Here is a 22162-nt window from a genome sequence, read left to right on the forward strand (position 1 = left end):
ACGTTATGCGCTTTACAGACTATCAGTTATTCTGGACGACAGTGCTCGTGTCGAACATATCCCATATATTGTGCACATTATAAGTTAAGTCCGAAGGCATAATCGATACTGCTGCATGTTTATGGGATCGATAACACATTTACCGATTATTTAGTCATCGCCGACAAGTCGTATCGATCCGACACACTGTAAGATTCTTTACAAACACCGACATTCCGTCCGGAATAACTGATAGTGTGTAAAGCGCATTAGGCACATCTGGCATTATTTTGAGGACCGAACTGTGACCGTAACTTTTTTCCGACCACAGGGATAGCTCGCGCAACCGCACAACCGTTGTTGCAGCTGACTGTTTGGCCAAAATGTCTAAAGGCAATAGATGCAGTATGACATTAGGGGAATTTGTTCCTGTCTTGCTGAATGCACCTGAGATACACAAGCACGCCATACGCTGAACTTTGTCTAAACTTGTCACCAGACTACAACACCATATAGCATTATAGATCTAACCACTGCCTTCCTGTCCAAAATAACGCCAAGGTATTTTGCACACTCTAAAGGGAATTTCAATACCCCCTTAGGAAATGGGCCTAAGTGTGTAAATATAACCATAGCGATAGGCGGTAGGCGAAACACTTTTGCCGCAACGGCAAATACAATAAGCTTGACGGCGAATAATTCCCTTTTTCACGTTTCCTAGCGTTTTTGTTGTCAATACAGCACGCTTTGACAATATTAAACAATGAAGTTGAATAAAAACATACAATGGCTTGTTATTTGTTGAGTTATTTCAAGAAAAAATAATCTACACGTGTCCAGGCAACAGCAATTCCTAGTGGTGAGTTAAAAAAAAAATTGATAAGCGATGGCAACACTATACCAGTTTTCGCCAAGGAGTTAGAATAAGTTTTAATTTAGCGACACGCCGCTAGCCGTCACGGTATTCCGTCGCGGATTTTGGGCTTCCCATAAGAAATGCACGTAAATAAGTGTTCGCCTACCGCCTATCGCTATGGTTATATTTACACACTAACCGTGGGAGTTTTGCGATCCTTGCAGTACATGACTAGTTCTGTCTTTGCAGGATTTACCCCAAGACCATTATCTTTCGCCCATTTCTCAGTCATCCGGAGGGCTCTCTGTATAATATCTCTAACTGTTGATGGGAATTTTCCCCTGACTGCTAGCGCCACATCAACTGCGTATTGCGCTTTATGCGCTTTACAGACTATCAGTTATTCCGGACGACAGTGCTCGTGTCGAACATATCCCATATATTGTGCACATTATAAGTTAAGTCGGAAGGCATAATCGATACTGCTGCATGTTTATGGGATCGATAACACATTTACAGATTATTTAGTCATCGCCGACAAGTCGTATCGATCCGACACACTGTAAGATTCTTTACAAACACCGACATTCCGTCCGGAATAACTGATAGTCTGTAATGCGCATTACAGACTATTATTTATTCCGGACGGAATGTCGGTGTTTGTAAAGAATCTTACAGTGTGTCGGATCGATACGACTTATCGGCGATGACTAAATAATCGGTAAATGTGTTATCGATCCCATAAACATGCAGCAGTATCGATTATGCCTTCGGACTTAACTTATAATGTGCACAATATATGGGATATGTTCGACACGAGCACTGTCGTCCGGAATAACTGATAGTCTGTAAAGCGCATAATACTTCTTTGTGCAACGAAGTTCGTGGTCAAGTGGAAGAAATAAAAAAATGGAAAATTTTTGACAAATAACTGAATTTTATCCAAATAGTTTATAATAATAGGTAAGTGAAAATAAAAAATGAAATAAAATTGTAAGGAAGTCACTAAATGTATATCTCTTTGCCGAAAAATTATGGATTCAACGTTCTTGAAAACATTAAAAAGCTGGCCGATGAAAAAATGTTGGACAATTAACTGGAACTGTTTCAAATAGTTTATAATAATTGGTAAGTCAATATGAAAAATTAAATCAACATTTTAGTGAAGTCACTAAATTTAAATATTTTTGCAGAAAACTAAAATTTTTGGATGTTACATTCTTGCAAACATTATGATGAAAAATGAATGGTTTATAGGTGAGTATTAAGTTCGAGTTTAGCCGCTAAAATTGCTAAAGTGAAAACTAAATCAGTAAGAAAAATGCATGAAATTATACAAATTTGTTGCAAACAAACACCAAAAAAGTTTTTCAGCTGTGGATTATCCCACCTCAGTAATGCTGGTGACATTTCTGAGGGTTTCAAAGCTTCTCTAAGTGGTTTCACTGCAATGTGGAACGCCGTTCGGACTCGGCTATAAAAAGGAGGTCCCTTGTCACTGAGCTTAACATAGAATCGGGCAGCACTCAGTGATAAGAGAGAAGTTCACCAATGTGGTATCACAATGGACTGAATAATCTAAGTGAGCCTGATACATCGGGCTGCTACCTAACCTAACCTAATTAATTTCAATGCAGTTTTATGACACAAACAGGAAGGAAATCGAATTATCTATGCAAAAGTGTTTACAAATAATGTTTAAGATATTTAAAGTTTTGTTGTTTTGTTCTTATTTGTTGATATGTTTAATAAGATATTTATTTTTCAACAAATTGTTGAAATCAACACCTTCTGGATGAAAATGTGCATCACATCGTCTGTTTAATTCATATGCTATTATCAGTTAAAAATGGATATTTTGTGAATTCCTTCTGCTGGTAATCAATTCTAACACGCCGTCCAGTACGTTCCTAATTTCAAATTGCCCGCACGTTAATAAATTTTAATGCTGTTTTATGACATCAAAAGGAAGGAAATCGAATTATCAATGCAAAAGTGTTTACGAATAATGTTTAAGATATTTAAAGTTTTGCTGTTTGTTTTTTTTTTGTTATTTGTTGATATGTTTAATAAGATTATTATTTATCAATTGATATTGTAGTGTATTACGTAGTGTAGTGTATTATTATTTGATGAAGATGAATAAATTATACAAAATTCATAGAATTTTGGGTTTGACTTTCAATTTGAAGTGGGGATATCATTCATACAAATTTAGGTTGAAAAGTATTTGCAACGATGTTAATTGTGAATTTGACTCGCATCGAAAATTGTTTGAGTAGCGATGCATTTCAATTTGAGGATAACACTTGAGATATTATTGCTAATGTGTTGAATTTCACTGTTGAGGGTAATGTCTGTTTTTTGTTGAGAAGGCGATTTTCTCAACAATTTCTCAACTTGAATATTACCCTAATCCTTTGAAAAAATGTTTGAAAATTTGTTGAAATTTAGCATTTTTCAAACGTTTGTGTTTATTGGGATTGTATCGAATTTTACTGTTGAGGGTAATGTCTGTTTTTTGTTGAGAACGAGATTTTCTCAACAATTTCTCAACTTGAATATTGCCCTAATCCTTTGAAAAATTGTTGAAATTTAGAATTTTTCAAACGTTTGTGTTTATTGGGTATGAGGAAAGCGATCTAATTTGGGGCCCAGAGACAAGAAAACTGGCAACACTGGTTACAAATATCGTAGCATGTGAACCTTCATGCGCAGTTTATTCACTTGTTTTGTTTTGGTGGTTGGTGGATATAATTTTTCTATCGTTGTGGAGATTTCATTGAACTGCAAAAATATGAGCGGCTATCGTGGAATCGGTGGTGGAGGATTTCCTTATAAACAATCGGCTTCCTCTTCGAATCGGGCTGCGATGAACGCTGTGCCACCACCATCGTCCCTGAATAACCGTGGGTATCAAAAATTTATGGGCGGCTCCAAAGCAGGAACATCTAAACATGGCTATTCCACTTTGGAATCAATTAGCCAGTTCACAAACTCACAAAATTATCTTGGCAAAAGGAAGGGCTGTGGCACCGAAGATGATTACTTCGATGATGACGATGACCAGCCACAACTATATATACCGGCACCGGGTTCTCCAGGAAACAAGAAATCGTCGAACTCGCATGGTAGTGATTCGGAAGAAGATCCATTGGATCAATTCATGGCCGGCTTGGAGCGTCAAGTGGAAAAAGAAAAGAGCTACAAAGAAGACAATAATTCAGCAGTTAGTAAAAGGTCCCAAGCGAAGGGTGTACGTGGTGACATCGATGAAGAGGACAACGAAGAAAGTTATTATCGCTATATGGAAGAAAACCCACAAGCCGGTCTAAGAGACGACAATTCTGATGTTGAAATCGAGTATGATGAAGATGGCAATCCATTAGTGCCTCCAAAAAAAAAAGACATAGACCCATTACCACCAATTTACCATTCTCAGATTGAATATGAACCATTTGAGAAAAACTTCTATACACCTCATGAAGATATTTCCAATCTGAGCGAGGACAAAATAAGGGATTTGCGCAAGACACTGGGCGTGAGAGTTACCGGTCCCGAGCCACCAAATCCGGTAACATCCTTTGCTCATTTTGGATTTGATGAGACTCTAATGAAGGCCATACGCAAAGCGGAATACACACAGCCGACGCCAATTCAAGCCCAGTCTATACCTGCTGCATTGGGAGGTCGTGACATCATTGGAATTGCCAAAACCGGGTCAGGTAAAACTGCTGCCTTCATTTGGCCTATGTTAGTGCACATCATGGACCAACGTGAACTGAAAACAGGCGATGGTCCCATCGGTCTTATTTTAGCACCTACCAGAGAGTTGTCATTGCAAATTTACAATGAAACAAAGAAATTCGGGAAGGTCTACAACATCAATGTTGTTTGCTGCTATGGCGGCGGGTCGAAGTGGGAACAAAGCAAAGCACTGGAACAGGGTGCCGAAATCGTAGTGGCCACGCCTGGTCGAATGATTGACATGGTCAAAATGAAAGCTACTAATTTACGCAGAGTTACGTTTTTAGTACTTGATGAAGCCGATCGAATGTTTCATATGGGCTTTGAGCCACAGGTAAGTTGGCCCTAAAAGTATATTTTTGTATTTAATGGAACTGAACGGCCATAGGTCATGCATTGATTGAAATAGAAAAAAAAAACGAACAAGAGCGTAATATAAATTAACAAAAACGAATTATTCCCATCAAAACTTACTAAGGAATTAACCAATTTCAGTTTGCTTTCATTTCTTAACCACTCGTTTGACCGCTGGCAGATTTCTTTCATTTCATTTTATTGTATACAAGCTTACAAAAGCATTATCATTTATGGCATTCGCAAATAAAGATATTCCTGATGGAAATCAAGCGTGATAGCTTTATATTTGGTTGGAAAACAACATGTGACTATAGTTAAGGTTAAAGTGGCAGCCCGATTAAGATTCAGGCTCACTTAGACTATTCAGTCCATTGTGATAAAACTATAGTTAGAGCCGCCTAGAATTTAAATGTGAATATGTCTGTTAACGGGCGGTTAAAGCCAATCCGAATTATATGAGAACGGCCCTAAGTGTGTTTGTAACACCCGTCACAATATGGACATATACCAACAATCTTCAGCGTATGTATAAAAAACACAATATTTTGAAAAAAAAAATAATTTGGGGGAAAATAATTGGCGTTTGTCGATATCAACAAAAAAAACAATGTGTTTTTGTGGCCCAAAATAACCTACAATCCAAATTTACGCCGAATCGAATGAAAGTGCGCCAAAGAATCGGTTTATGTAAGCCTACAACATAGGAGCCTTATTTTGCATATTTCATTGGAGATCCCATATTCTGGCATATCGTATGAAAATTTCACGATAGCAAAAAATTCTACAGTTTTGGACAAACCAGTCGAACCTAATCTACGTGCTCAAGAAGCCAAATCGGAAGATCGATTTATATATGAGTGCTATATCACAAAATTGTCCGGTGTTACCTATCTTCGAGCTTAAAGTCGACCCAAATACCAATATGCCAATATAGTTTCTTAGATTTAGCTGAGAGCCTAAATAGCTAATGCTAAAATTTTTCCATTCTTATATTTACTATAAGATACATAGAGTAATCTCCAACTTTGAAAGTTGCAGCGTAATTGCAGCGTAATTGCAATGCAATCCAATTTGCGTGAATATTTGTTTAGTTACAAAATATGAAGTGTTTTTAAAATGTTTGTTTAGCGGGAGTCGGAGTCAAGCAAAATTTTTCGACTTCGACTCCACAGCTCTGGTAACAACAGACATTCACTATACACAATCCAGTACAAAAGCAGTAAATAAATTGAATGTTGATTTCTGCTAGCATAAGATGGGCCATTGTAAATTGCGAACGGCGCAGTCATCGTTAAAAAAATACTTGATTCGCTAGGACGTTTGAAATACATTATGACATATGAATGTATTTTAATACAGACCCAATTATAATGTAGCATACAGACTCAATAAATAAAAGCTTAGCATCACAAAAAAGTATTGAAAATGTTTTTGGATTCGGAAATTGTGCAAAATTGTAATTTATATGAATTACATCATGAAAATAAAAATAAATAAATAAATAAAAATTGGCGCAGAAGCGATGCATTTAACACGGGCTTGTCATAGGACATATGCTCACTATTTCAACAGCCGTTGCACTGAATTTGCAACACTTCTTATGGTGTGATCAGAATTTTTTTCTACAAAATTTGAATTATTTGTACCATCACCATTATTAATTTTATTTTATTTATTTATTTCTTACTCTGTTTTTAGCTTATTAAAAACGAATGAAATTAACATTACCATATACAAATGAAAAAATCGAGTTGTAAAAAATTGAATTAAAAGAACTTTGAATTCTTAAGAACTCTTAAGTTGCAGTAGCAACTTTCAAAATTTTTGCTGCGCAATTATGGTATCATTTGTTAGTCTAAAGGTGTGTGTAGAAATTACATCTAACCAAGAAAAATATTAAAACAATATGTATGTGTAAAGTGGGACTGTATGCCCACAAATGAACTCTTACGGTCATGATTTTGCGCTAAAAATATTAAAACTTCATCGGCATTACCACTAATATCAGTTTATCCAATATTTATTTCCAGGTGCGATCTATTTGTAATCATGTTCGGCCCGATCGCCAAACATTACTGTTTTCTGCCACATTTAAAAAGCGCATTGAACGATTGGCCCGTGATGTACTCACAGATCCTGTTCGTATTGTTCAAGGAGATCTTAATGAAGCCAATCAAGATATTACTCAGTATGTGTTCGTATTTCCCAATCCCCTTCAGAAATGGAATTGGCTACTGTTGAATTTAGTGCGATTTCTATCGGAAGGAAGCGTTTTAATATTTGTGACCAAGAAGGTTGATGCTGAAACAGTGGCGAATAATTTAATGGTTAAAGAGTATAATTGCCTCCTATTGCATGGTGATATGGATCAGGCCGACAGAAATAAAGTGATTACACAATTCAAACGTAAGGAATGCAATATATTAGTTGCTACAGATGTTGCTGCCCGTGGATTGGACATACCTCACATAAAAAATGTTGTGAACTATGATATTGCACGAGATATTGATACACATACCCATCGTATTGGACGCACAGGACGAGCTGGTGAAAAAGGAACAGCGTATACATTGGTCACAGACAAAGATAAAGAGTTTGCTGGGCATTTGGTCCGCAACTTGGAGGGAGCTGATCAGGAAGTACCACAGGATTTGATGGATTTGGCAATGAAGAGTTCTTGGTTTCGAAGTTCTCGCTTTAAGCAAGGCAAGGGCAAAAAGCCTTCGGGTGGTTATGCTGGGTTGGGCTACCGCGAACGCAGTGGTCTTGGCCAAAAGGCATCGTCAGCACAAAATGAAGCCAATTGCAGTTATGCAAACACCAGTAAGTCACTATCATCGGCTGGTCCCGCCACCGATCGCTACGCAGCAATGAGGGAAGCCTTTCGTACTCAGTATATGTCACAATTTAAGCCATCGAGTGATCGAACATGGGAAGAAACTTTACCAGAAACAGGCGTATTTACAGCCCCGGCTCCACCACCTCCATCAATTTCGTCCATTGGCAACAACAACGAATCGGCAGAAAGTAAACGTAAAGCTAAGAAAAGTCGATGGGATTAATTTTAGTTTTATAATCTAAATGCAAAATTGTTCGAAATAGCATCTTATAATTTAAGCTTCAAGAATATTTCAAGCGAAATAAATTAATTGCTACTATATATGGCAAACAATATAGGTTTTTCATGGACTTTTTCCATTCTTGAGAACGCGAGATTTTTTTAAAATTAAATAATATATGTCACTATAAAGTAGTGCGCTTTCTATGTTTTCCTACAAATTTCTTTGGATATCTTTGGTATGCAACTATCGTCCTAAAATTAGGAAGACAGGTCAAAATTGAAAATTAGCCATATCGGAAAATTTTGTGACATAGCCCATATGCAAACCGATCTATCGATACGATTTCTTCAGATTAGAAGGCGCAATTTCCAGGCCTTAAAAAAAGGGGAGAGCAGCTTTTCAGATTCTTTATCAAGAAGATACTTTTCTTACCCGACAACACACCAAATTATATGTTACACATCGAAACAGGTCTCACAAGTTTATTTACTGAAACCCTAAAATTGCATTTTACCTACACACAAAAATTTTTTTCTGATTCAATCATGAAATTAATTGATCCAATAATTTTTTTAATTGAAATGTCTTCAATCACAGAAATGATAGTATCAATTAAAAAATTAATTGAAAGTCAATTAAAAAATTAATTGGTACTATTAATTTTTGTGATTGATTTTTGTTTCAATTAAAAAAATTGTTGAATCAATTAAATTTTTAATTGAATATTTTTTAAAAGTAAGTCTGTATCCAGTTTTGTACTTTATTCATTATATATTAAAATCGAATATCTTAGTATTTAGCCCATATTCATTTATTTCTAATTATGGTTTTAACTCGCCTTGACATACTTCTACTAAGTTTTTTTTATTATTTCTTTTGGAATATCCGACTAATTGTGCTGAACTTGGCTCTAGATCTCATCGCAATTTTTTGGTCCTCTTTGGTGCAATGTCAAGCACCTTTTAACCTGAGTTAAATCCCATAAATTCTCAATGGTTTTGAAATAGGGGCTTTGTGGTAGCCTTTTGAGCATATGAGAACTGTGCGCCGACAACCATTTCTTACTATTTTGTAAGTATGCTTGGGTTTGTCGTCTTTTTGAAATACAACTTGATTCTCAAGGTCATTACCAGTAATGTTCGGAGGTCGTTACCAGTAATGCTCTATTGCATCAGATTAAAAACGGTTTATTTTTGTTTCATCTGACCATTTAACTTATTTCCAGTCATCAACGACCCGTGGGCCTTACTAGACATTTTCTATTTAATAAAGATTAAAAAAAGGGGAAACACTCACTCGATTTTGCTCCCCACTGTATGTGGATGTGAAGATCTGATCATTTAACTTATTTCCAGTCATCAACGACCCGTGGGCCTTACTAGACATTTTCTATTTAATAAAGATTGCAAAAAGTGGCAACACTCACTCGGTTTTACTTCCCACTGCATGTGGATGTGAAGATTTCCTTATCTGATAGCTTAGAGGAGTTTTGTCTCTTACAAAATGGCATGAATCATATTGAATACTGGTGTAGGATTAGTTTAAATACCTAAATGTATGTGTTTAGTAGAGACTTGAGTATTGATTAGTAGTATTTATAACCGGCCGCCAAGGGGCGGGAAAGTAGGCGTTGGATCCGTTCGAAAATAAAAAGCTGTTAGTTATAGGGGCTATGTAACGAATATACGAGCAATTACTTCAACCCAGCAGCGGAAATCGCTCTTCATAAGGCCTTATGAAAGGCATTGATATGAAGACACAAGACATTAATGTCCCATTACATATTCATTGATTTTTTACACTGGGTGTCATTGCCGAACAAAGGCTCCGACTTCAACTTACAGCATAAGGGATAATATAAAGTCATTATTTTAAGGCCTTTTAGGAGTAGCGTCAAATAAGTTATTTATAATGTGTGATAAAATAAGGCCTTTTAAAATGTATTCATCAAAAAGCCTTATGAAGCATATATAAATAGAGGCCTTTTAATAGGAGTTTATAATAATGCCAATTTAATGCCTTTTTTATGAAGGCTGTTTAAAAAGCCTTGTTTATATACCTTATATAAGACCTATTCCAAATTTCATATATAAATAAGAATTCTTTTTATTTTATTTTGTACTATATAAAATTGTACTATAAAAAAATAAATCACCTTCTTCATAGGAACTGATTTTGTGTTGGACGTCTTATTTCCACATATTCCACAGAACATAAGCTTTCATGGCAGAAGTATAAGTAAAATGATTAAAAAATTATTTTATATATGTAATATAGTATAATATTCGTCAAAAAATATATACTTACCGCATATTTGACACTTCAGCTACCAAAAAAAAAACAAATATCGCGACTTGCTTCAACGAAATCACAAATCTGAAGGAAGAAACACGTGTTGCTTCAAATTGTGCAAAATTATTTTTATTTTTAACTTATGGTTACTTATTAACTTACGTCATAAGGGCTTATCAAAGGTCTCTTAGATTAAATAAGTGTGCATATGAGAACATGAGCTGCTTCTTAAAGCCGTTACATTTTTTTTTGACTCGTTCTCGAAAAACTTATAAATTGGCTTATGGCATTAGGGCTTTTCTCGTAAATTATAAGAGATTGCTATGAGAATATGAATTGCTTTTTAAAGATCTTTTATTTTGCCTCGTTGCAAGAACACATTGTAATTCATAATACCAAACAAAGCCTATTAGGAGTTCTTTAAAAATGTGTCTTTAAACACATGCCTTTAAACACACATAAAAAAGGCCTCGACAAGTATACTATGAGAAAAGGGATAGCGATCTTAGCAAATACAGACCTTTTTAAGGCCTAGTTTGTGCAATGAATGATGAATGAGTATCAACTTTTTTTTTGCAAAGAAGGAAGAGATTATTTTATAAGACCTAATCGTATGAGTATTGACTCTAAAAAAAGGGCTGGTGGATGCTTTAATTCGAAAGTGCTCTCGATTTACGCCGCTGAGAACGCCACACATTCAGAGTAGTACGAGGGCAGTTCGGAAACTTATATGTATAAACAGAAAAAAGTTAAGTGTTTTGGAAACTTCCATCTCTGTTATGAACACATGTTAAATTTTGTTTCGATCTGGCAACTCCTTCATATAGAAACAGGTGTTCAAAAAAGTCGCATCCGCAAAATTAGAAATGCGTGCTGTCATTTAATATTTACATAAAAAAGTTTAATCGGGACAAGAAATTCATAATGATATGGTGAATGTGTTAGGTGAAAGTGCTCCTTCATATGCAACAGTAAAAAATTGGCTTGCTGAATTTAAACAAGCACTGAAGATGAAGCGTACAAGCATTGAAGATGAACCACGTAGTGGACGTCCAAAAACAGCAACAACAACAGAAATTGTACAACAATATTCGGTGTAAGATGCTGCGGCGGAGAATATTGTTGTGCGGGAGAAGTCGGTGGGGTCACATAATCAGATGACCCACTGCTGCTGTCATTGGCACAGCATCCTGCCACGAAGTCAGTTTGACTATACTCCCGCAGCGATGTTAGGCCGGAGCAATTCCGGAAGTGCACCCATTCCATGCACCGGTTACACCTCACCGAAACCGAGCGATGGTGAATTCGATTTCGGCAGACGGCACAGTACCATGGTCCGGGGTTTTCCTCTATCCCGGCTCGGACCAAAAGCAGGCGGAGAAGGCTCCCCGGGATGCACCTTCTCCAACACGAAAAAATGGACGAGACAACACGTACACTGAGGTGGCAGCCGCTGGCCGATGGCTGGTATCCATCGGGTCAATCCGGTGCGTAGAACCCGCCGCCGTGGGATTGTAGACTTTATGAATCGGAAAAGGATAAGGGTCGCGGCGATCCAGGAAACAAAGCTGAATCCCACCTGCAGCCTACGACATTGTGATGGGTACAATGTCCTACGGAAGGATCGCACAAGAAATGGAGGTGGTGGCCTGGCTTTCATATTACACCGTTCCGTGCAGTATAGACCTATCACGCTTGTGCTAGACACTAATGACCCGTACATGGAATGTATGGGGGTAGCAGTTAAGTGTGGGGCTGCCGAGATAGAGCTATACAATGTGTACATACCGCCGGTTGGTAGCTGTGCTCCTGGTTATAGCCCAAACATTGAGTGGTTGTTGAGCGGGCATAACCGATTGGTTCTAGGAGATTTTAATGCCCACCATGAACTTTGGCATTCTCTCCTGGGTAATGACCAGAGGGGCATAGCTTTGGCAGAGCAGATAGACGACTCCACATTTTGCACGGTGAACGAAGAGGCCCCCACGAGAATTATGGGTGACTGCAGCAGTTCGCCAGATTTATCGTTAGCATCGCCTGGTCGGTCTGATAAATGACGTCTCCTGGCAACCCGTCATTTCATTGGGTTCGGACCACCTCCCCATAATTCTCACCATCAACCGACCCTCCGATTTCATAACCTCTGAACGCCGGACGTTTATTAATCAAAAGAAAGCCAACTGGGAAGGCTTCAGAGAATACACCGATCGCCGCTTCAGTGAGCTCCCGTCTCAGAGCTCCCGAATCAGAGAACTAAATCTAGAGATTAGTAAGATAGTCGACGAGCACAAGCGGAACACTTGGTTAGAGCACCTGAAGCAATGTAACTTAGGAACAGGAACTGGTAAATTGTGGTCAACAGTTAGAGCACTCTCGAACCCCTCCACAAGGGATGATGGGATTTCAGTCACATTTGGCGACGTGACTGTGACTGATCCGAAGAGGTGCGCCAAATACTTCAACCGACAGTTTGTCGAGCATCCCGAGAGTGATAGAGCGAAAAGGAGAGCCACCCGTCGTGTACGTGGTCTCCGAGCCGATGACACACCACAATTTACTGCAGCCGAAGTTACCAATGTCGTCAACAGCGCGAAACCATCTAAGGCGCTGGGCCCTGACGGAATTTCAATGCTAATGCTGAAGCATCTGGGAATACTGGGAGTTGAGTACCTGACCAGACTCCTCAATTTGTCTTTGGAATCACACATTATACCCGATGTCTGGAAAATGGGAAGGGTGATTCCACTACTGAAACCGGGCAAAGATTCGAGCAAAGGTGAATCGTACAGACCGATATCCCTTCTTTCGCCAGTAGCCAAGACACTTGAGGCATTACTCCTCCCCAGCCTTGTGGAGAATTTTCCAGCTGCCCACCATCAACATGGATTCCGTAAGGTACACAGTACGACAACAGCCTTACATGCCATTTCGACACATATTAATAAGGGACTTAACCAGCCCAGGCCGTGTCACAGGACGGTCCTCGTGGCGCTTGACCTATCGAAAGCATTCGATACGGTCAACCATGCCACATTATTTGAGGACATCGAGAATACGTCCCTACCGGCAGGAGCGAAGCGTTGGGTGCTGAATTATATGTGTGGACGCCAGTCGTACGTGGAATTCAGGGACAGAAAGTCAAGACCGCGTAGAGTTAAACAGGGAGTTCCCCAAGGTGGGGTGATATCTCCGGCACTGTTTAACCTCTACATGTCCTCGATTCCACCCCCTCCTGACGGCGTCGAGATTGTATCATATGCGGATGACTGTACAATCTTGGCATCTGGGCCCAATGTTGATGACATTTGCGATCGGTTGAACGTCTACATAGCTAATCTTACCAGTTATTTCACTGCGAGAAACTTGAGGATATCCCCCACCAAATCCTCAGCCACACTATTTACTACATGGACGGCAGAAGTGCGCAGGCAGTTGAATATCAGAGTCGATGGAGTAATAATTCCGACCACAAATTACCCCAAGATTCTTGGGGTCACATTCGACAGCCTTTTTAGGTCATCTGCCCATGCCACTGCAATTTGTAATAAGCTCCGTGGTAGAAACAAGGTCCTCAAGTCACTAGCCGGCAGTACTTGGGGTGCGGACAAAGAAACCTTGCTAACTACTTATAAGGCAATTGGCCGGTCAGTGGTAAACTATGCAGCGCCAGTGTGGACACCGCAGACCAGTGATACGCAGTGGAATAACATACAAACCTGCCAGAACGCTGCTCTTAGAACTGCGACTGGGTGTCTCCGCAGCACACCCCTGGATCACCTTTATGTGGAGACAAAGATCATCCCTGTGCGAAGACACAACTACATGTTGTCAAAGCAGTATCTCCTGGGTTGTTATCGCAGTAATCATCCAAACCACCATCTTATGGATACACAACCACCACCCAGGAACGTAAGGGTTGATATACATAATCTAGAGCGCGAGATCCAGCGCTATAAAAGAGAGCCTCTAGATCAAGCAGCGTACCAGGCAGGTTTGAACAGGATTCATGAGGATACTGTAGCTGAAGCGGTGAGAAGCTACAAGGTTAATCCTGTTCTTGGAGTCCGACCACCGCCCATAGCACCGGAGGAAAGAGACCTCCCACGGCAGACTAGGGTAGTTTTGGCCCATTTTAAGATCAGGCAAGTGCAGCCGCCTCAATTCCTACTTATCGGTGATTGATAGCAGCGTAGCTGACGTTTGTCCAATTTGCAACCAAGGGCCACACGTCACGCGTCATCTTTTCTCTTGCCCAGCCAAACCAACCCGACTTACCACCAGATCACTCTGGACACACCCCATCTTAGTCGCAGAGTTCCTTGATCTGCCAACAAGCTGATGTACCAAGCGTATAACATGAAATGGATGAGATCACAATAAACTGTTACAACAACAACAACAACAACAGAAATTGTAGCCAAAGTGCATGATATGGTATTAAATGATCGACGAATAAAAGTGCGCAAAATTGCTAATATCATGGACATCTCAAATAATCGAGTCTATTTAATTTTGCATGAAGAACTACAGATGAAAAAGGTTTCTGCAAGATGGGTTCCGCATTTGTTAACAGTCGATCAAAAACGCATAATAATGAACATTTCTCAAGCTTGTATGGATCGTTTTAAGCGAAATAAAATGGATTTTAAGCGTCGTTTCATAACTGTTGATGAGACATGGATCCACTACTATACTCCAGAGACAAAATAACAATCCAAACAATGAACTGAAGCTGGAGGAAGTGCCCAAAGAAGGCAAAAAACAATTCAATCGGCTGGTAAAGTTATGGCAACGGTTTTTTGGGACTTCAAAGATATTTTATTGATTGACTATCTGCAAAAGGGTAAAACAATAAATTCAGAAAACTATTGCAAACTTTTGGATCAATTAAATGTACAAATTGAGAAAAACGTCCTGGCTTACAACACAAAAAATAATTTTTCATCAAAACAACGCACCAGCGCACAAGAATGTTTTAACAATGGCTAAAATCAACGAATTAAAGTACGAGTTGCTTGACAACCCACCTTATTCTCCTGATTTAGCTCCCAGTGACTTTTACTTGTTTCCAAATCTAAAAAAATTCCTTGCTGGCAAGCGTTAGAATTGGTAGAAAAGCGTTGGACTGAGTGTATTGAAGTTTCAGGAGATTATATTGAAAAATAAAAATATTTTTGAAAAACTATTCTCTTTCATTGATAGGCTAAGAAGTTTCCGAACCGCCCTCGTAACTTCATTGTACATTTCAAACGAGTAAAATATAAACCTTGCAAATGGTGAAACAGAACACATAGAACCCAATAACGCAAGCAAGTCCTGAAGTATTCGAATGAAATCGGAGTTCCAATTCCCTTCGTTTCATAATTTCCATTGCTGTGTAAATGAAGTTATTTCGTTCTCTCAACTATAGGAGTATGCAACACACATACTCTCCATTCCTATTTTGGCACATATATTAAAAAGTACAGACCCGCTCAAAGTCTTCTGACTTCTGCCAGTCAACTGATTCACTGACTTCTGCCAGTCAATTGATCGACGATTGTGTTTGTTTTTCGGTTGATAGTTACTTCGTGTCGCATACGAAGTTTCGTCTTTGCTAAAGGCCGGTACTCTGTTCGGTTTTCGCGTTGAAACTCCATACAAAACCAAAAAATGCGAAAAATTTGCGAAATTTTTTCCATTTGTGATACTTTGTTTTTTCGTGTTGAAAAACTGACGTTTACAGCACGGCGCCATTTGCAATGTGAATTAAGAAATAATTTATTTATTAAAAACTATTTGTGCGGGTTTATAAATCAAACACGGACCATATTTTTGTTCCGAAACTATACAAAGGATCAAAGGAATAGCAGATCAATTGCCCAAGGAAAAATAAAATGTTATTTTGTAAAAACAAGCAACACCACCAACTTCATCCAATATCGCTCCCTGTAAAATAGCGCTCCAAGCTACCTAAAAAAACGCCGTTTTCTATGTGCGAAATAATGGTTTCCATAAAAATTTTTCGCAAGAATAAACATAGTACCGGCCTTAAAGCAAAAAATTCTATATTCACTAAAAATGTTATGTTTTACTCGTATCGTGACGATTGCAACAAAACCAAAATATTGAAAAGTGATGGCTCTGCAATGCTTGACACGGTAATCGCTTTACAGTGTTTCTGTTCTATTCGTTAATTGAAATATTCGAAGTATCCGTGGAGTGTATTGCTGTCACTAGAACATCGATTACTTCGAATAGGCTTGTTCAGGCGTTTGATACATAATTATGAACCGATATGGACCAATTTTTGCATAATTCTTAGAAGGCATTGACTAAGACCCTGTTCTAAATTTCAAGCGGAACCGAAGAAATTTGCACCTCCAGGAAGATCTGGAAATCAAATCTGGGATCAATTTGTATGGAGCTATATATTTAACATTGCAGTCATTTGCTTTTGACTCAGAGTGTCATCTCCATCCAATTCGGCGTCTTCAAACTTTTTTTGGTGGTCAACGTTCTTCATTTCTCGCATCACTATCATCATTTCTGAAAGTGAAATTCGACATTTTTAACACGATGAAAAAAATATGATGTTGCCTGCTCAATGACTTGATGAATACTAAATATTTTTCACAGATGTCATAGCAAGGGCTCGTTCACAACAAATGTTCCCTGTCGAAACGTTTGACACTTACTTCATACCGGTATACCTGGTAAGAGTGGTTCGATTTATAAAGGGTGATTCTTTTGAGGTTAGGATTTTCATGCATTAGTATTTGACAGATCACGTGGGATTTCAGACATGGTGTCAAAGAGAAAGATGCTCAGTATGCTTTGACATTTCATCATGAATAGACTTACTAACGAGCAACGCTTGCAAATCATTGAATTTTATTACCAAAATCAGTGTTCGGTTCGAAATGTGTTTCGCGCTTTACGTCCGATTTATGGTCTACATAAATAAGCTACGTAAATAAGCAAAATTGCCGCATTTGGAGTGAAGAGCAACCAGAAGCCGTTCAAGAACTGCCCATGCATCCCGAAAAATGCACTGTTTGGTGTGGTTTGTACGCTGGTGGAATCATTGGACCGTATTTTTTCAAAGATGCTGTTGGACGCAACGTTACGGTGAATGGCGATAGCTATCGTTCGAAGCTAACAAACTTTTTGTTGCCAAAAATGGAAGAACTGAACTTGGTTGACATGTGGTTTCAACAAGATGGCGCTACATGCCACACAGCTCGCGATTCTATGGCCATTTTGAGGGAAAACTTCGGAGAACAATTCATCTCAAGAAATGGACCGGTAAGTTGGCCACCAAGATCATGCGATTTGACGCCTTTAGACTATTTTTTGTGGGGCTACGTCAAGTCTAAAGTCTACAGAAATAAGCCAGCAACTATTCCAGCTTTGGAAGACAACATTTCCGAAGAAATTCGGGCTATTCCGGCCGAAATGCTCGAAAAAGTTGCCCAAAATTGGACTTTCCGAATGGACCACCTAAGACGCAGCCGCGGTCAACATTTAAATGAAATTATCTTCAAAAAGTAAATGTCATGGACCAATCTAACGTTTCAAATAAAGAACCGATGAGATTTTGCAAATTTTATGCGTTTTTTTTTTTTTAAAGTTATCAAGCTCTTAACAAATCACCCTTTAGTTAGTTAATCAGTTGGTATATTTTTCATCTACAGATATTACATACAATTTTGTCATTAGTTAATTTTCCAAATGAAATTGCAAATGGCGTCACGTTTTAGATCTACTAGTTACGAACTTCTCATGTTTCAAGAGCAAAATGATTTTTTTTATGGTGACCTTGTAACATGTTTGTCGCACCCATGTTATTTTCTCGGAAATTCTGTATCTGATTTCGGCAAGCATGTTATATTTAGCGAGAAAACAACATTTTTGTCACCATGCTTGCGGTGATAATATACCTTCTCTGCGTGTGCGCTAGTTTAAAATTGTTGATTTAGCCGTGTGTCACAAAATTTTTATTTTTGGAATAAAACAAAATAATTTTTGATCCAAGAACACAGATCATTTCGTTTATATCAAGCACTGTTCTTTTCTTACTTTCAGTCTTTAATAAGACACATTTTGAATTGTGAGTCACGAAAATTTTCTTGAGCCACCACAATTTCGTGTCACGTGCCTATTTTTATTGTTTTGATTTTAGCATAAAATCAACAGAGCCGCTCTTGTTGTTTCAATCAGGGCTGTCGAGTGGATCCATTTTGGTCGACTCCAGCGTTTCTCATTACCTTCGCGGCAACCATGTCCAAAAATGTTTTTCTGTGCGCGAAAATAGTGATCTCCTTTGGGTGGATGTAAGACAAAACTTTTGTGAGAGAAAGAATATCAGGCTATTCAAAGAAAATGATTTTGGTCGATCGTATACAAGAAAAAAAGTGAAAACCTTTTTCAATTCTCAGGCCAAAACTACAAAAGAAATGAAAATCTAACAAAAAACCGAAATCGATTGGAATTCGAGTGACTGGTTTTCTCTCGAATGGGTTTTCATATCACGAACAGCACAATAAATTCTCCATCGACGTTCTCCGCATACTATTCTCCCCTCTATGAGGAATAAAGAAAACAAATTTTGCATTTTTCAAATTGATTTTTATTAATGATTATTTATTGATTTGAAGTATTTAATGCGTATTTCATTTTTGTAATTTTGTTATTCCTTTCCGATACATTCAGTAGTGTGGGAATCTCTTCAATATTTTCTGCTATCATTGTACAGGGATAGGATTTTAATTCAAAAAGGTCGAGAGAAATCTAAAATGTGTATTGTTTTTTTTCGTTTAATTCGATTTAAATGTTAAATTTTATTTGATAAAATCACATTTATGCACTTTTGTTTGTTTACACAAGCGAAACAATATATAATAATGTATTATATGTATGTATTTATGTACTATAAAGTAGTATGATAGTTTTAGGCATTTTGAAATTATTTTTAACATTTAAATGGTATTTCTTTGTTTAGTTTTTTACATATTGAAACCACTACTTTCGCTCATTCCAAGCGGCATCTTTTTGAATAGCCTTTCCGTGCAACGAAGCATCCACAAGAAATGGCTATTCCGAAAATGTCAAACTCAGAATGGAATTGAATAAGTTACTTATTATACGTACTGGAAAAGGAAATCTAATATACGTGCTAGGATTTACAATATTCAGTTAACTACCTGTGATATTTACATAAATATTTTACTGGGAATTTCGTAATTGAGTTGATTTGTTTGCCTTTAGTTTTTTGCTTTTTTATTTTTGCCTGTATTTCACTGGAACGTAAGTTAGTGGACAAATGGGGCTATTGTTCGCGTGGTTCACGGAAATGTTTATGTTTTTACAATGAAAATTGGTCCTTTTTTGTGATAAATATTTCTTATATATCATAGCCCATTTCGTTAAACGCATATTAACATTTTCTTGAAAGTGTGTATGTTTGTATAACAGTTGTGAAACGCAGCTATCTTTGAAGAATTTTGCAAATCAAAAATAAAGTGAGGAATATGAGAAGGATGGTGAGTTGAGGAGATAATAAAATTCATAGTTGCCAATAAGGGAATAGATGGAATAAACTTTTGTGTTTTTATTTTTTTATTTTTCAGTTTTAATTTTTTTTCATCGAATTTAAAAATTTGTGTACACTTGGCTTTATTCACTTTGCATCTACATACATATATAATTTAGTGTTTGTATATTGAATTGAATAAGGGGGCGTAGGAAAAGTCGTCGAACTTGGGTGGGGAGGGGGCGAGAGGGGGGGGGGAGGATTTTTATGTACAGCTTAATGCGAAGTGGGAGTTTTGTTTATACACTTAATTGAATACTCTTAATTAAATACTTTGCATATGGGTCTGTTAAGTAAAATTAGTTTAGTTTTTATCTACGTTCTGGTTTAAAATTAAATTAAATTAAATTGTATATTATATGTATATAATTAAATATAATAGTTTTGTTGTGGTTGTGCTTACATTATGTATTAATAAATGTATATAATTTCAGAATGATTTTTGCGGGCATGTATGTATTTAGAGACGTGTATGCGGCACCAAAGACTTTAAAAATATTTAACAATTTTCTTCTTATAAAAAATAAAATCAATACTTTGTACAAGAGAATGTAAAAGAAACAGCAAACAAAACAGAAGGAAAATTAATTAAGGGCCTTGGATTTGGTTTGACTTGCAATGTGTCCATTCAGAAAATTACTTTATGTATCAAAACAAGCTATGCTATTTATAACTCCGATAATGTACATCATCAATCATAATGCGTATTTTATTTTCGATAATCAACAGATTGGTTTTAATTTTAGTTTTTATTGTAATCACATATCATTTTGTTTGAATTGATTGGCTGTCCTTATTTGTAAATTTCTTCTTTTGCCCGATTTTGCAATTGATGCGGCGTACTTTTGTTTGCAACTTTATGACAATTTTCTTTTAATTTTAATAATACTATGTACAGTGAAAGTTAGATAGGATAACTTTGTGATACCAATTCATCGAGGTTTTTTGTCGTTAACTCCAACGTACCAACGAATACTTAATCGAACAAGGAGGCCAATATATCTTCATTGTTATTATTATTGCTGGAACCACTGGATGGTGGCGTATTCAAGTCGGGTTGCGGCTCCAAATAGGATAGAATTTCCAAGGGGTCTACATCAGATAAAAGCTGAAAATAAAATGGAAATTTTAAAAATATATTTTAAATACACTGTATATGTAGAAAGTCAATTGAAAATGCAATCTTAATTTTTTTTTTTTGCAGTGAAAAAAGTGTTGATTTATTTAATAAAAAAATATATTTAACAAATTGATTGCCATCGTGAATGTCACATCTTGGAAACAAAATACTGAGGAAATTTTCCATTTTGGGCTTAGATTTAGTGGTAGGGCTTAGATCAAGTGTAACGATATGACTATCTATTGATTTTTTTAGCTAAAAAAATCACTGTACTCTTCAAAACTAATATGGACAGCTTTGCTCTCTATGCAGAATTAGTATTTGGAATATATTTTGAATATTTTACCATCACTCTAAAAGTTAGCTCGAGCTCAATAAAAATTTACCTATACATATTAAAACACGTGTATTATTTTTTAACTATTAATCACAAAATTGTTTGGCTTAAACAAATAAATTAGTGAAACTAGGGGCTATCGTAGAAAAACATAACAGAAAACAAAATGTTTGAATGGCAACATTTTGGGTATTTTTATATACAATATAAAAAAAGTATTTTTTTGTTTTTCAATAGACAAAAAATATATCTGCAGACACCGACTGCTGTCATCCCAGCGGCGGAATCGAGAAGGACCTTACAAATTCAGGCATGTTAAATGCCTTAAATTGGAAGGAGTTGTGTTTATAAGACATGCATGTGTACTGATTTTACATTCATCGTAGGCATTCTAAAATCAGACCTGTAATTAAGCATTGCGTTTCATTTACTTTTTCATTTTATACACCCAGTCATTCTCTTTGCCTTCTTTATAGAAGCTGTATAGCATGGGTGTTAAAATGATGTAGCAAGAGAGTTGTCTTGTGTTCTCGTTTAAAAGAGAGCTTTAAAATTGTTTACATCCCTATTCATATATAATTAGAATGCATTTGTAATGCCTTTGGAAGTCAAGTGGTTATTTCATATTATGACAGAAAATATTTATGTCAGAAAATATTTTCATTAATTGTCTTTGCATATGTTAATAAACGATAATAAAAGTGCATAATAATTTTGCGGATGCCAATTCACGCCATTCGTTCGTTCAGTTTGATTTTGTGAAGTACAGACGCGTTCCTTGTTTTGTGTTTTTAAATTTGTGAAATTGTGAATGGGTGTTAAAGTTATGCAGCAGGAG

The 22162-nt window shown here is 37.1% G+C and overlaps 2 protein-coding genes across 7 annotated transcripts in view; one reads left to right on the top strand and one right to left on the bottom strand.

Moving 5' to 3' along the window:
* Nucleotides 1-3539: 3539 nt before the first annotated feature.
* On the top strand, nt 3540-8115 carry LOC142233398 (ATP-dependent RNA helicase DDX42). The gene is made up of 2 exons (XM_075304298.1): nt 3540-4916; nt 6970-8115. The coding sequence occupies exons 1-2, from the start codon at nt 3546-3548 to the stop codon at nt 7999-8001; spliced, it is 2403 nt and encodes an 800-aa protein (XP_075160413.1). The 5' UTR covers nt 3540-3545; the 3' UTR covers nt 8002-8115.
* A 10766-nt stretch (nt 8116-18881) lies between these two features.
* tna (Zinc finger MIZ domain-containing protein tonalli) overlaps nt 18882-22162 on the bottom strand; it is a 45487-nt gene continuing 42206 nt past the window's right edge. For all 6 annotated transcript variants that reach the window (XM_075306316.1, XM_075306318.1, XM_075306321.1 and 3 more), the window contains exon 11: nt 18882-20975. In XM_075306316.1, coding sequence (XP_075162431.1) covers nt 20844-20975 — 132 coding nt within the window. In that variant the 3' untranslated portion in view covers nt 18882-20843. The remainder of the gene's footprint in view (nt 20976-22162) is intronic.

Source organism: Haematobia irritans, chromosome 4 (assembly GCF_050003625.1).
Source record: "Haematobia irritans isolate KBUSLIRL chromosome 4, ASM5000362v1, whole genome shotgun sequence".
In the NCBI taxonomy this organism is placed as follows: Eukaryota; Metazoa; Arthropoda; class Insecta; order Diptera; family Muscidae; genus Haematobia; species Haematobia irritans.